Consider the following 15734-nt stretch of genomic DNA (forward strand, 5'->3'; position numbering starts at 1 on the left):
TCAGGTCAAAACAACGGCATCTCGTTTCCCCATGTAAAACCACACAGAGGTGACAGATAGACAAATTGTGTGTATCAACTCACAACCAACTCTCTTAAAACTGCAATTTATCACATTTATTCGCTCCCCATAAAAGCACGTCGCAGCTTCTGTACGCAGACTCCCTCTGCCTGCACGAAGCATCCAGTGTTGGCCACATGTTACCTGCTATCGAACAATAAAAGTTTGGACTTTAAGTTGTCACAACACAAACTCGTAACACTCGGTGGGCTCTGCAGGAACAAGTTCACGTTTTTGCTTTGCATTATTCTCACGTTAGTCAAGTGAAGAAAATCCTTCCAATATTTCAGAGAAAGACAAAAAAAAAGGCTGAATGCTGCAGGGTTACAAATCAATTCATAATAATTACAATAATTTACAAAAATGAAAATGTTAACAAAACTTGGCTTCCATGATTCAGACTAAGGCTGAAACTGGCGGTTATCTTTGTTAATTAGTTTCTTTATGTGATTATTAGTCAGTTAATAAAAACTCCAATTATTGACTAATTGTTGCATCTCTAATCAGTATTTTTCTGCGATATGTGACATTAGCAGGAAGAGTTTAATGACTTAAAGGCTGGAAATCAATGCACACATGTGCTCACTGACTCATATGAAGCATCTGAGCTCCAGGTTTTGTAACGCTGCAGATATGATTAAAAATAGGAGATTTGCAAACAGTGAGTCGAAGCTTCGAATTTGTCCTTTGACACTTTTGTCTTTTTTTTCACATCCACGAGCATCACTCGGCAGATGAGTCAATTTAAAAATAAACCCAGTCTAGACGAGCTTTGTACAGAAGACATTTTCATCCAGCGGTAGCCATTAATTTGTGCAAAGATAAACTTCTGATGCCATTTCATTAATTCTGTTTCTCCTTCTGGAATCAGTGAGTTGGAATAAACCGGAGGAGTGATTGAAGCCAGGCACGCCGGGGAGCTGAAGGAGACAGACAGACAGAGAGAAAAGAGAGACTGAGGGGGGGTGAGGGTGAAACCGCAGTTTTTATATGTTGTCTGGTTTTAATTTGGTAAGAGCCATCATTCACCAGTTCACTGAGGTGGCAAACCAGATGAGTGCGTGCTTTTGGAGTGTGTGTTTCTTTACAGTCATGGACACTGAGATCTGCTTCTACAAATCTTAAGACCATCTGACACTTTGTTATTTATTATTTGTCTTACTAATATTTCTTTAGTCCTCAGCCATTTTCAAGGAATAGCTTGGGAAATGTGCTCATTCCCCTCTGGCGTAGAGGAGAGGTTACACTCTAGCAGGTCAGGCTGGATGTGCAGGGAGGCTGGAAACAGCTAGCATGGTGTAGGTAATGAAGTGAGATTGCCAACACGTCTAATGCTCATTAACCATCTCTCAGTGAGTTTGAGCAACAATTCGCTGCTCTGTGAGTTGTTCTGGGGCTCAGGAACGAAAAAGACACTCCTCTGTGCCAGAAAGAGTGGGTAATGGATTGTGCATGAATTACAGCAGATGTTGTCATATCTGCAGGTGTAGGTGTGTGGCAGGCAGTGTTATTGACCCAAAACGCAGGACTCGGCAATGCAGAGCTGAACTAAAAATCACAGCGTCAATGCTGAAAAAACAGGCAACAAATAAAAAAGAACAAAAAAACAACAGCCAAAAAAACTAAACTGAAACGTCACAAAATAAAATAAACTGACTGACTGACAGAGAGGGAAACCAAACAGTCGGAAGCACTACTTACAATAAGGGAGAACGTGACAATACAGTCCCGATCCGAAGTTTAAGACCACCTGAAAAATGGCCGAAAATCCGATTTTGCGTGGTTGGATCTTAACAAGGTTCCAAGTAGAACCTCAACATGCAACAAGAAGAAATGGGAGTGAGACGAAACATTTTTTGAGCAATTTATTGAAAACGATGCCTAAACTCAAAAAGGCTGTTTTACAGCTGATCAACAGTTTAGGACCACATGCCTTTAAAAGGCCAAAAATGTGGATTCATTGTCCTTTTCTGTCAGGCAGTCACGCTGTCATGATGCTCTGATGGCAAAGGCAAAAAAACGTTTTTAAACGTGGTCGGGTTGTTGAACTGCATAAGCAGGGTCTCTCACAGTACGCCATCACTGCTGAGGTGGGACGCAGTAAGACGGTCATTTGGAATTCTTAAATGATCCTGAGGGTTATGGAACAAAAAAGTCGAGTGGAAGATCCAAAAAAATGTCACCAGCACCGAGCCAGAGGATCCAATTGGCTGTCCGTCAAGACACTGGACGATCCTCGACCCAAATTAAGGCCGTTACTGGTGCCGACTGCAGCCCAATAACCATCAGACGGCATCTGAGACTGAAGGGCTTCAAGAACAAAAAGACGTCTTCAAAGGCCTCGTCTGCTTGAACGCCACAGAACTGACTGTTTGGACTTTGCAAGAGAGCACCACACATGGGACACTGAGGTGGGAACACAGCTGACACTAATCAGATTGACACACAAGACAGAGACTATGAAACTAACAACAAGATGCAGACATGCAAACTTGACGCGAGGACTGGGAGTAATGCGACAAGGGACACAAAACACGGGGAGATAAGAGACAAACAAATATGAAGATAAGGGTGACTAAACATGAAACGTGGAACACGGGGCAGGCGGAAGAAGAACCATAAAGGCTAGATGACAAAACCAAGACCAGAATATACAAATACTACACAACGCGAAAACACAACAATAAGAACCAAAACCTGGAACGTCAGCTGAACTTTAGAATATTAAATAAGCCAGAATCAAATTGTCCAAATACATAAACCCTGCGTCATGGAAACATTACAGATGTTTCATTTGAATCTTTACAGGTGTTAGCGAGTTAAATTTGGATGGAGCCTCCAGCTTTTGTGCTGAGCTACGAATCTACATGAACGTGCTGAAATGCTGAAATGTGTCTAGCCTTATTCATATGTTCGGATTTTATAAATTTTTTGTTTTTTCTGTTTTCCTCCATTGTGTTGGGTTGTGTGTAGTGCCTTCAGCCATGCAAAGAACTGTGGGAAACCAGGAAGGTGCCATCTCCAAAGTCTTGCGAGGTAAGACGGAAACAGCGCGTGGCATTTTTGTGCTCTTGTGCAAGTCTCAGCAGCCTCGGTGGCGTTGTCGTTCTGTGCAGACGCACGCTTTTGTTGGCACCACAAAGCTGTTTTGACCTTGCGCCATAAATGAGCGTTTGTGTGTGTTTTTATAAAGGTTTGTGCACTTCTAGTATACATGGGACACTGTGCAACAGTTTTATGTGCATTTTGCCTGCGTGTGAGTGTGTGTGGCCTTAACTGTTTATTTGTAAAGCCGCTTTCTGTGGCTTTCTGAGAGATTAGTTTTTCATCACAATAGCTGAAGCGTGTTACTCGCTGGATGGCTGATTGGCTCGCTGGCTATGAACACAGGGTAATTCAGAGCTATTAGTGAAAGCTTGTGTTTACATTTTCCTGATCTACAGCTGTCTGCACAAACAGAGAAATGCGCACATGCACGCACGCATGCACAAGCACACACATGTAGCCTTTTGGACCGGCCTTTAAACTGTCAGTAGGAGTTTACCACAGGAAGCGCTTTCACCCTTACTGTGTGTTTTTATGCCCTCGTGTGTGTTCCTATACACTGCGTGTTGTTTCTGTGATGTGTCAACTGTAATAATAATTACACCCACCGTGCCTTCGCTCTCAGAAGCAGACAGAGTGTGTGACAAGCAGGGAGTTTCTGGCCTCGTTAAGGTCGTCTCGTCAGGGAGACTGCCCTCCGCCTCAGCGAGCCACAGGATTTGCCGCGGCCTGCGTGGAGAGCTGCTCGTCAGACCAGCACTGCCCCTCCCCCAGGAAGTGCTGCTCCAATAGCTGTGGACACACTTGCCAAGCCCCAGCCAATCTGTACAAAGGTAAAGGCCATTTTTGGAGTTTGTGTGGGCTTAATGACATGAGGTAGCTGTTACTGATCATCCTATGAAGTGGTTATGATAGATAGACAGTAAGTGAGTAATTAGACCGCATTTATTAGACTTAATAAGGCGAAATGCATCATAGTTTGTGCCTTAGTTATGGGAAGTCCCATAACTGTCCAGATGTTGTCTGTGTCATCTAGTTGTAATGTCAGTGAGTTCCTAGTCAAGTGAGTTACGCTGATGTGTAACAACAAGCTGGTAACCTGGTTTGTCCTCGCAGGTGTCCCTCTGAAGCCTCGAAGAGACATTAGCTTTTTGGAGGACTCGGAGGGTCGTGTGAAGGTGATGTGGGTGTCAAAGTTCAATGTCAGCGTGGAGCCCGTTGTTTACATACTCCAGTCCCGCTGGAACATCGGCATTCACCCCAGTGAAGACCACGCCTCTCCGTGGGCTACTGTAGCCATGGTAAATGGTTCATAGTCACTTTCCATGTGCTAATTAAGAAGTGAGAAAAACTGTGATATTTACATAACAATTAAGAAGTAAACTTATCATAGACTAAGGAGGGGACTTGTCCTAATTATAGCCTTATATTTGTGTCTGTTATTGGGGGTTATTACATGATATGATGGTTATTGATGATTGGGACAGTTGTAGAGTCATTCGGGCTATAAAAATGGCTCCCTGTGCCTTTAAAAGTGGAGCAGCCCCACAAAGTTTGTAACATATCTTTACCTCATAACTCTCAATTTGCTTTGAATGATGAAACTTCTCAGCTATGGAGATGGATGTTAGACTTAGTTTCCACCTCATCAGTCTGCTGCCTTGCTGTCTAAACCTCTCCACCCCAGTCAGTCTCCCATTCTGCCAGGGTAAACCCTGTGTGTGTGTGTGTGTGTGTGTGTGTGTGTGTGTGTGTGTGTGTGTGTGTGCATTTAAGAGTGCCTCTATTTAAGTGCGTGTGCACTGTACGTCTGTGTGTGTGCGTCTGTGTGAGGTTAGGTAAATAAGCAGAGCTTAAAAAGGAACCACAGGCAGCCACAGTCATTCCACCGGCTGACTCTGAATGACTGAATGCTCATTATGGACTTAAATAGATGGCAGCTCATGTCTTTGTGTGTGTGTGTGTGTGTGTGTGTGTGTGTGTGTGTGTGTGTGTGTGTGTGCGACTGTGGATGAGTAGATTTGAGCCGCAGCAGTCACATTTGCACTGTCAAGGAGACAAAACAAATGAATCTTTAAAGATTTTAACCATAGTTTGGATAAACCATTTCATTTCAACACTATCACAGGAATTCCAGCCTGACAGTGTTTATCTGACATCATCTGACAGCCTGTACAACTTGTACAACTTTCTGTTCTTGTAGCTGAATACTCAAAAATCCTACCTTCATGAAAGAAATCATTTTCTGTTTTTGATTAAACTGGTATTAGAGAGGTGTTGGTGCACCTGTACGAGCATTTAGGAGGATGTAGTTTGTCTCGTGTCATTTAGTTAGCCCACCTTAATTCATATAAATGAGATGAACAACATCGGTCTGTCGGATGTGAACTGACCAAACAGTTCAAAGATACCTCACACAGCTGCAGACAAGGCAGCTGATTATCCTGATTGCCAGTGTTAGAGTGCGAGAACCCAGACAGGATACCCGGGGTATGCTGAATTCATATTACAGGGCCCAGCTACCCATGCACGCAGTTGGAAGAGAACCACCAGCTGTGTTAAAACTTATTAGTGTTAAACTATTTCAGGGATTATTCTCTTTTTTAAACAAAAGCCTATTTTTCAAGATTTAAAGGTCTGTAATAGTGAGTGTTTTAAAAATAGTTATAAATGACTCCTACAACTCGCACAGACACTAGGAGTAAAGAAAAAAAATAAATCAATCAATATTAGCCTTGACTGTTTTTCCTCTGTATGTTCGCCTCTGTATGTTCGCCTCTGTATGTTCGCCTCTGTATGTTCACCTCTGTATGTTCCCCTCTGTATGTTCCCCTCTGTATGACTCCATGATGTTGAGATCAGAGCTCTGTGGGGATCATACCGTCTCTTGCAGAGCTCATATAGTCCTCATGCCTCTTGATGTATTTCTGGGCCTGTTGTTATGCTGCAGAATGATTTTGGAACCAATCTTATATCTTCCTGGTGGAACAAAGAGAGGTGTAAGCACTGCCCTGTGTGTCTTAAAATGTAAATACCTGACCTGTGTATTGTGTGATGCATTTGTGTGTTTAGACGCTCTCTGAAGATGCGATTCTGTCAGATCTGAGACCTCAGCGTTGGTACCAGTTTAGAGTGGCAGCCATCAACAGCCACGGCAGCAGAGGTTTCACAACACCCAGCAAACACTACATCTCCAGTAAAGGTAAGGCAAACACACGCTGCACGCATACTTCGTTTTTTATGAGCGTCTCAAAGTGAGTGATGATCCCTCTGCATGTTCCCATAAGCTAACGGTGAATTTTGATATTCTGTCATGAGACACTGAGCAAAACACAGATCCTTGCACTCATTTTTTGTCATTTTATGAGAGATATTACACATCCCCCAGGAGGAGTCACAAAGTCAGGAAGTTTTCCCTTCCTTTCTCTTTCTGTTCTCTTTCTGTCGTTCACGCAGAGTTGATGGATAAGGTAAAAAACTGTCAGGCAGTCTATAAAACACAAGCAGGAAACCGAAATGTACACAAGTGTGCACACATGCACGCATTTACACAAAGCGTAAGGACTCGCTCAGTTGGTTTGATGCCAGAGTGAAGTCCCTGATGTAGGTCTGAGAGACTGGGTGAAACTGAGAGTAAGACAAGCGCACACACACACACACACACACACACACACACACACACACACACACACACACACACACTGTAGGAGGTATTAGCTGTAATGCTTAGCAGACTTAGGTCATACTGGTATTTTGCCAGGATTGGCTAGTGATATGAATTCACTGCCAGGATTGGCTAGAGCATGTTTGAATGTGAATAATGACTTCAGGTTGGACGGAGCTATGGAAAAAGGTTCTTTATCAGTTGAACACTTAAGGGAGATTATGAAGAGCAGTGTGAGATAGCATTTTCCACCTCTCCGACGAAATTTTTATAAACATTACAACCTGTGCCGTGGCATGCAGAGTGCAGGGTCTGTAAACGGGGTTTTAGCTGCGCTTTACAGAAGATATTTGCAGGTAGAATTGTGATAAAACGCAAGTTAACATATCGCTTTCTGGACACGACGAGCGAATCCCTGAGCGCGTGCAATAAATGCGAGAGAATTTGGATTTCATCAAATGTGGACGGATCGGTAATAAGATGCCCAATAATGTTAAATTAAAAACGATTTTATTTCCTGCGCTCTGCTCAAATTGTCCACACTCTGAAACCGAAAAGGAGAGGAAACTTTCCAACAGGATATTGGATCGACCAGTGCTGAGATTTGTGAGGTCGGCCCCTCTGCGACCCAGAATGCCCTCTTTGCAAAGGTGTTGCAGAAGCTTAACACCAGCTGAACTCTGCTGCTGGCAGCCAGCTAAACAGGCTTAGCGTACTGCTTAGTGTTTTATGAGGGCGTTATATTTGGGACTATTTCCTGGGAAGAGTAGCTTCCTGAATTCTCTGTTGAGAACTTTTGTATGGAATCACCTTCAGAGGTGCTAATTGTTTGGGATTTTATTTTTTAGTAAATGCTCTGCTAAGCTAACTGGCTTTATGAAGTTACTCCTCCAAGTCACCATCACATGGTGTAGTTTACAGACATGGTATTTATTGCAAAGCAAGCCTAACAGGCTGTTTCCTGTAGAAAAAGTAACTACATCAGGGTGATCAGTCTTCAGAATCTAAATCTGTGCAAGCAAGAGGCAATAGTTCAGTGTCAAAATGTTGAGTTCTTCTTCTGTGACACGGTGTGTGTTTGGGAGTGCATTTTGAGAACCAGGGTTAAAGGTTAGAGCCACACTTGAACATTTCAAATACCATCAGATGGCAGCCAGAGTCTTGTGTTTCTACCTCATTAGTCTGATTAGTCAGAGGTTGGAGGTCAGGGGTCACAAATCCGGAAGCTGGCAGATGTTAAGAGAGTTGTGCTTTCTGCACGGTGACCTGACGCTAACCAGAGTGAAACTTGGAAACCGCTTTACATCTTGCTGAGATGTTCGGGTTATGTGGGACCTGCCAGTAGTAATCATGAAGGGATATTTGGATCAGAAAAGTAATCTTGATGTCTTCACTTTATGAAATAAAACATTAGTTCATTGAGAGATGCACACTGACAGGAAAAGCCCTCAGAGAAGAACGTGTTTTGATTCTCATCTGGCAATTACTGCTGGCACTGAGATGTAACACAAAACACCACGTATGCATACGCACAAGCAGTCCTGGTCATGGAGTTTCCAATGTTTTGCCCCAACTTTGATCTTTGCATTTAGGTCAGCCAAGCACAGCCTGGGGCTATGGGAGGCCTGCCATGGGGGATGTAGTTCTAATCAGATGCATTTTGTAGTTTTAATCAAATACAGGATCAGGGATTTGGGGCTCTAATGAGATACAGAGTCACCGTTGAAAGACTCATACGGTTACCAGCAGTGGTGGCCTTTGCTCTGTGTGGCAGCTACTGAAAAGGACGTAAGGTTTCTCCAGTATCACCCACCTTTGATGCTTGAAATCTAATTGGCTCTGTAGACTTGAATCAAACCAAGAGGAAATGCGCTTTTAGCCCCGAGAAAAAGTAAGTCAAGCTGGTCTTTGTTGTAAAGGAATCACTCCTCTTCCCTTTTGTTGATATCAAAAGTTTGGCAGAATTCAAATTGCAAAAGTGTCAATTTTAGACACAAATTACAAAGAAAAAGAAAAAAAAAGATATTTTAACACCCAGCAACAAAAATTAAGCCTTTAGCTTGTACTGTATAGTGGTCCCTCGTTTATTGCGGGAGTTACGTTCTAAAAATAACCCGCGATAGGTGAAATCCGCGAAGTAGCCAACTTTAGTTTTTACTATTATTATAGATGTTTTAAGGCTGTAAAGCCCCTCACTACACACTTTATACACTTTTCTCAGACAGGCAAGAACATTTTCACACTCTCTTGTTTAAACTCTCAAAGTTCAAACCTTCGTAGAAAAATAAGTCCAGTATTACAGAATGAAACCAAAGCTCAAACCCTGTTTTCAGGTCCAGAACATGGGAATAGAGCAGCTGCCAGAGAATTCAATGAATTAATGGTACAGAAGTAGAGGAAGCAAGAAGAATGAGTTGAGTTAAAGTTTGACTTATCTGTTTTGTTTTGCTTAATGCGCCTTATAATCCGAAAAATACGGCAGCTTCTACCTTCCTTTAGCAGGTCCAGAAGTCCAACTTTTTGTGCGATGGTTAGCATCGTCCTCTGCCTTTGGGTGCGACCGCAGGAGCCTTTGACGGTGCAAAACGTTTCGTCGACATTGTTGTGTTTGTTGGGGAGAAAACTTACAAACACACAGTACAGCACAGAGATCGAAGATTTATGTACATTTGACAAGCTGAACGCATTCTGTACTGTACAGGAGACACGGAGGAGATTGATTGACAATGGTCTACAGCCAATCAGGATGCAGAACACAATGCACTGTTAAACAAAAAAAGCATGCAAAATTGTACAAAAAAAATCTGTGAAACAGCGAGGCCGCGAAAGGTGAACCGCGTTATAGCGAGGGACCACTGTACTATTATTAATTTTTTTTGCAGAAGAGAAAACACAATGTTCAATTTTACTTTTTTTAACATTAATTTGGTGTTAAATAAAAATCACAGTTTGTCTTTATGGACGTTCCAGTGTCCAAATTTCTCATCTGGAAACCTAAAACTTCAAGATCTGGGAGTGAAACAAAGCAAGAGACAGATTGTGTGCAGTAACTTTAATACAGAAAAATAAATACATATTTATATTCTGGGGTTTTAATGAGAAGAAAAAATTATAATTTTAGGATTAAATAGTTGTGAAATAGTTATTAAATAGTTGTAAATAATAAATACATAAACAAATAAAGATATATTTTTTTTAATTTCAAGGAAGGAAGGTGCTCTGTGTGGATCTTTCAATATACTAATGTCTTGGTTTTGGTTAAGAAAGATAAAGTCCTAAAAAAAAAAATGAAAAAAAAGAAAGTTAAAGTCGTTTGAGTAATCTGACATTATTTTATGTAATTCTAGTTAAATAGTGACCCTGTTAACCAAGGTGTTGTGCCCATAGCAGTCTATCATTGCTGAAGAACAGGCAGGCTTCAGTAAACACTAAGCAAAACCTCTACAGAAAAAAAAGCCTTTGAGCAAGCACTTTGGCAACAGTGGGAAGCAAAAACTCCCTTTTAACAGGAAGAAACCTCCGGCAGAACCAGGCTCAGGGAGGGGCGGGGCCATCTGCTGCGACTGGCTGGGGGGACCACTAACATTGTTTCAGTCATCAAACACCTGGATGACAAGGCCACAGGCGCCGTTCTCATGAATGGAAACACAGGCAGCTGGTTTCGTACTACAGTTGAACTTGCCCTGGATTGTCTGCTCTCAGCTGCCCTCTCCAACACATACCAGGAGAGAAGTGACAAGGTAGGCAGAGAAAGAGATGGGAGGACAACATCCAGTAGTGGACAGGCAGAGTCCCAGAGAGCTGTGGAGGACAGAGAGAACTGGAGAAGGGTGATGGCCTTGTCTTCACTGGGACCCCAATGACTTCAGCAGAGGTCAATGGACAAGTGAAGTGGAAGAAAAAAGACCTGCAACATTGTTTAGGTCTATCCTCAGATCTCCAAATGAACTTAAGACAGTATTTTGTTCCATTTTATTGCCTAACTGGTGTTTTTCTTTCTGTGTCTCTATGGAGACCCTTCGCCTCCAGAACCGCCAATGAATGTCAGAGTGAGCAACCAGACACTGAATTGGACTGGTCCACAATCAGCATCCCAGTTCACAGAAAGGTATCTAAAAAGCTATGTCAGTGAAGGATTATCAGATGCATGATTTTATATATAATGTTTAAAATACATCTATTTACCACTGCAGCTGGGAAATCAGTCATAAACTGTGGTCAAGCCTATAAAACGCGTCTTCTGTTGTGTGATTGTGTATATGAGCTGAAATTACAGTTTATCCTTGTTCAATTACATCCTTCGGTGTCTTCTCTATTTTTCATTCTGCAAAACAAGGTCATTTAAAGTTCAGACCATGGCTTGGATCAACAGCGATATTCCAATAACATTTAATAACAGAGGTGATGACTTAAATTGTAGCTTCTGTTCAGCATGATATAAAGTGTCTGAGCCTCGTCTATACATACAGGGAGTAAATAGAGATTAGATAGAGATTGTAAACCCGATGCTGAAAGCAGCTGACAAACAAGCAGAGAATCATTTTCACTGTTAGGGAAGCACTGCACTTTTTGCTTCTTCCTTAATGGGACTGTTTACATTTACACTATAACGTTGTACAACTTTTGCCTCCTAAGGTCGATGGAGAGTGGCGTCACAGTGGCGGTCTTATTACGCTGGGAGCCCCCCAAGGAAGGAGACCTCCCTGTGCACAACTACCGAATCACCTGGATGTCTCGCCATACGCACGCAGCACAAAAACACAAACACACGCTGCAAGCACAAACGCATACAGTAGCCAGTAACACGCACATACGACCTGCACAGTCACGCACACCAGCACAGGGTAGGAAGGAGAGCAACAGCAGAGTGACTCAGGGGGTAAGTCAACTTTCTGCAAGCTTAATTATACAAAATAAAAAGTGTGGTCATTTATCTTGTTTCTTTATGCTTTATGTTTAGGAACATAAACATATAATAAGTGGATTTTAAGACATTTCAATTTCAATTTTCAAGATGTTTCAAGATTCAATTTTGTAACTTACGAAAAAAGGTGAAAATGAAAGTACTCTCTTTCAAATATAACGTTTCACATTTCAGGATATTGCAGGTCTTAAAAGTAGGTAAATCCAACCTCAGCAGTATGTAGGTACTTACCCTCTCAACAGAAACTGAGAGCACTCAGGTGCTGCTATTCAATTCAGTTCAATTCGGTTTTATTTATACAGCGCCAAATCACAAAAACAGTTTCCTCAAAGCGCTTTATATTATAAAGTAAAGACTGTACAGTTACACAAAGAAAACAGAGAAAATGCCAACAATCAGATTAAACCCCTGTGAGCAAGCTTTTCGGGGACAATAGGAAGGAAAAAATCCCTTTTAACAGGAAGAAACCTCCAGCAGGGAGGGGCAGCAATTGGCCGCCACCTGTTGGGGTGAGGGGGGAAAGACAGGATGCTGTGGAAGAGAGCCAGAGATGCTAGTAAAATACACTTGATTAACTAATCATCAGCATGAGTGAGCACCTCTGTGAAGCAGAAGTCTGTTGGCAGCTTGTTGGATTGGAGCATTCAGCTGTGTGTTAACACAATACCAAAGAGGAAAGAAAAGCTGTGATCTTAGAGAAGTGATGGTTGGAATGTAACAAGGGTTATAAGGTCATTTCCAAACAACTGAAAGTCCATTTTTCTACAGTGAGAAAGATTATTCACAAGACAAAAACATTCAAGAATGCCATGAATGGACACTTACGTCCCAGCAAAATCACTCCAAGGTCAGAGTGTGCAGTGTTCACAGGAACTACAAACCCTACATGTCAGACTATACACATCTAAGTTGACATGTTAGATGTTAAAGTTCATGGCAATGCAATTAGAAAACACTAAACATGTGTAGCTTGTTTGGAAGTGCTATCAGGAAAAAGCCTGCAAGCTTAGGTTTGCAAAGTTGCATCTGAACAAATCCCAAGACTTCAGGAACAATGGCGTTTGGGCAGACAAGACAAAAATGGAGATGTTTGGCTGCGATACATTACACCATTTTTAGCAAAAACCGAACACAGCATATGGGCACAAACGCCTCATACCAACTGTCAAGCAGGTTGGTGGAGGGGTGATGATTTAGGCTTGTTGTGCAGCCACTTGGGCCCCTCACAGTCATTAAGTTGACCATGAACTCCTCTGTACACAAAAATATTCTCGAGTCAGATTTGTCTGACAGCTAAAACTTGGCCTAAAGTGGGTCATGGAACAAGACAGTGACACCATATTGGCCATGATAGATTTGCTGAAAAAAAAAAAGTGGAGTGTTGCAATGGTTTAGTCAAAGTCCAGACCTTACTGAAGGTCTGTGATGGACCTTAAGACAGTTATGCATAAACAAATGGCTGCATTTGGCATTAGGTCCTTTCCGGCAAATCAGCATGTAGTAACAGAAGGATGGGACTCTCTTTTCTGCAAAGTTGGCTTTGTAAAAAAAAATTGTAAAATCAGTTAATAAGATCAATATTCCATTTTCGCTACCTCTAACTCCTATTTATTGTGTATCATGTGAGCAACCACCTTTCAGTACAGTGTCATCAACCGGTCGCAGCAAATGGCCCCGCCCCTCCCTGAGCCTTGTTCTGCGGGAGGTTTCTTCCTGTTAAAAGGGAGTTTTTCCTTCCCACTGTCGCCAAAGTGCTTGCTCATAGGGGGCAGGACTGTACTGGGACAAAAAACCAGCCCGGGCATTTTGACTAGAGACCAGCCCACCAAGTAATATAGGAAAAGCCATAAAGCCTTTGAATGAAACGAAATGCTGTTGTGACAGTGATGTACACTATCTTGTTGGTATATATGTATCAATCTAATAAACTTAAACCTACACCATCCTCCCTATTCTGGTATTTTAAACAGTACTTACCGGAAATATCAAACAACCTAATCAATAATTACATATACCTAACTAGCAGGGTTGCCAACTCCCAGCAAAAAAATAGGGAACCACCCCCCACCCTCCGCATCATGATGCTTAATCGACGTAATCGAATATAATTTATTGCCAGGGTAAAACAAATGCACAGAAACCAATTATTTTTCTACAGTAATTAAATAGATTCAACATCTTTCTGCAACAGAACTGCAGACTGCACACATGGAACCTTCCCAAAGGAAAAGGTACTATAGCTTACTAGGGTATATATTAGACTTAATATTTACTACATACAATAATGAATTTTTATATATTTTACATCAGATGATCACTTTGGTTGTAAGATTCAGATAATTATTTATTAAAAAGCTAGACATTTTAAATGAGAATAAGAAAGAAAAGTATATCTTTGTGCCCCCCTTTCCCTCTTAATGCCCTACCTGGCCCCCTGGCAAAACTTTGCTAGACCCGCCCCTGCACAGTTACCAGCTGTCAGCTACATAGAAAAGGATCCTGGTGTTATTTGTCTCTCAGAAACAGTTCATAACTTCCCTTCCACTCATTCATGTCACCTAAAAGGTAAACCTGTTTCTCCATCACCTGTTCAGCTCTGATGATTCAGTAAGGACATCTCCTGGTTTCAACTTCATGTTTCCCTCTCACCAGATATCGGTTTGGATATCTGGTGAGAGGGAAACTGTGTGTTGACCAGCACCTTTACAGCTGTGGCTCCAGCAAACGTCAGCTGATACTAGAAAGTAGTATTAAATAAATTATAACAACAACTTATCAAGCTTAAACGTGCTGCTGTCGTTTAGCGCGACATCCGCTGGTTTTGTCTTTCTGGCGCAAAGTGGGGGATAAACAAACGAGACGGGACTTAGGACAGCAAAGCCGATCAGCTGATCATTGATCAGTTTCATGATTGAAGTAGCAACAGGAGAGGGAGGGGGAGAGAATGGGAGAAAAAGAGGCAGCTATGCAGCATAAAGACACAGAATAACTCCTGTGTCTTTTTTTAAATTTTTGCTGAAGTTCGGGACAAATCGCGTTCCTTTACACCTAAATACGGAACTTTAAAGTTCGACCTCATCGGCTGTAATTGGTCCAGACAAAAAACCGAACACAGCATATGGGCACAAAAAGTTGGCCCATAAAAACGAAAAATCACCATCGGCCCACCGGGCAAATGCTCGGTATGCCCGATGGCCAGTCCAGCTATGATAGGGGGTCATATGATTGTTGGGTTTTTTTCTGTATGTATTATCGTAGGGTCTACCTTACAATATAAAGCACCTTGAGGCGACTGTTGTTGTGATTTGGTGCCGTATAAATAAAGTTGAATTGAATTGAATAGGAATAAGATGTAGCACATATATTATATATTTCCTATGAAGTATAACAGCGCACAATAACACCACATACCCTGAATACACAAGCGGTGTAGCTGCACCCGAGAGGTTTTATTATGCCTGTAAACGTACGCACCTTACACACACACACACACACACACACACACACACACGTTTTCATATATTTGTGGGGACATCTAATTGACATATTGCTTTTCCCTAGCCCCTTGTCTAACTCTTACCATCAAAAATGAATGCCTAACCCTAACGTTGTTTGGTCCCCACAACGATATGTAAACACGTAAACACACACACACACGGTCCTCGTTGTGATTGCTATGGGGATTTTACAGGCCTGTGCAGTAAAATCTTAAACACTTAAACTTAAATTTGATTCAGCTACTGTGCTGGAGTAGCAAACTTATAAAAACTCATTAAGCGTGTATGATGTACTCCGCATGTCTGAGCTGTAGCGTTACGAACATTAACAGGACTTTGAATCATCCTTCAAATGACACAATGTGCATCTTAATTCAAGATGTCAATTCAAATAAGGGGCAAAAATGAGCCATTGAAAAAAAACATGCTCTTCTTTATCTTTGTTAAATATGTTTGTGAAACGTTTCCACTAAAATTGATAAAGCTCCAATTTATAGATGCTAAAAACGATCTGTACTCATGTGGTCCAAGAATGAGATGCAAA

At 41.8% G+C, this 15734-nt stretch overlaps 1 protein-coding gene across 1 annotated transcript in view; it reads left to right on the forward strand.

Moving 5' to 3' along the window:
• Window positions 1-15734, forward strand: part of anos1b (anosmin 1b) — a 48079-nt gene that overhangs the window by 25998 nt on the left and 6347 nt on the right. Inside the window, exons 3-8 of the mRNA XM_031758707.2 lie at window positions 3034-3096; window positions 3731-3938; window positions 4222-4406; window positions 6178-6307; window positions 10784-10877; window positions 11405-11648. Of these exons, the coding sequence (XP_031614567.1) occupies window positions 3034-3096; window positions 3731-3938; window positions 4222-4406; window positions 6178-6307; window positions 10784-10877; window positions 11405-11648 (924 nt within the window). The remainder of the gene's footprint in view (window positions 1-3033; window positions 3097-3730; window positions 3939-4221; window positions 4407-6177; window positions 6308-10783; window positions 10878-11404; window positions 11649-15734) is intronic.

The sequence above is a fragment of the Oreochromis aureus genome, linkage group 17 (assembly GCF_013358895.1).
Source record: "Oreochromis aureus strain Israel breed Guangdong linkage group 17, ZZ_aureus, whole genome shotgun sequence".
NCBI lineage: Eukaryota > Metazoa > Chordata > Actinopteri > Cichliformes > Cichlidae > Oreochromis > Oreochromis aureus.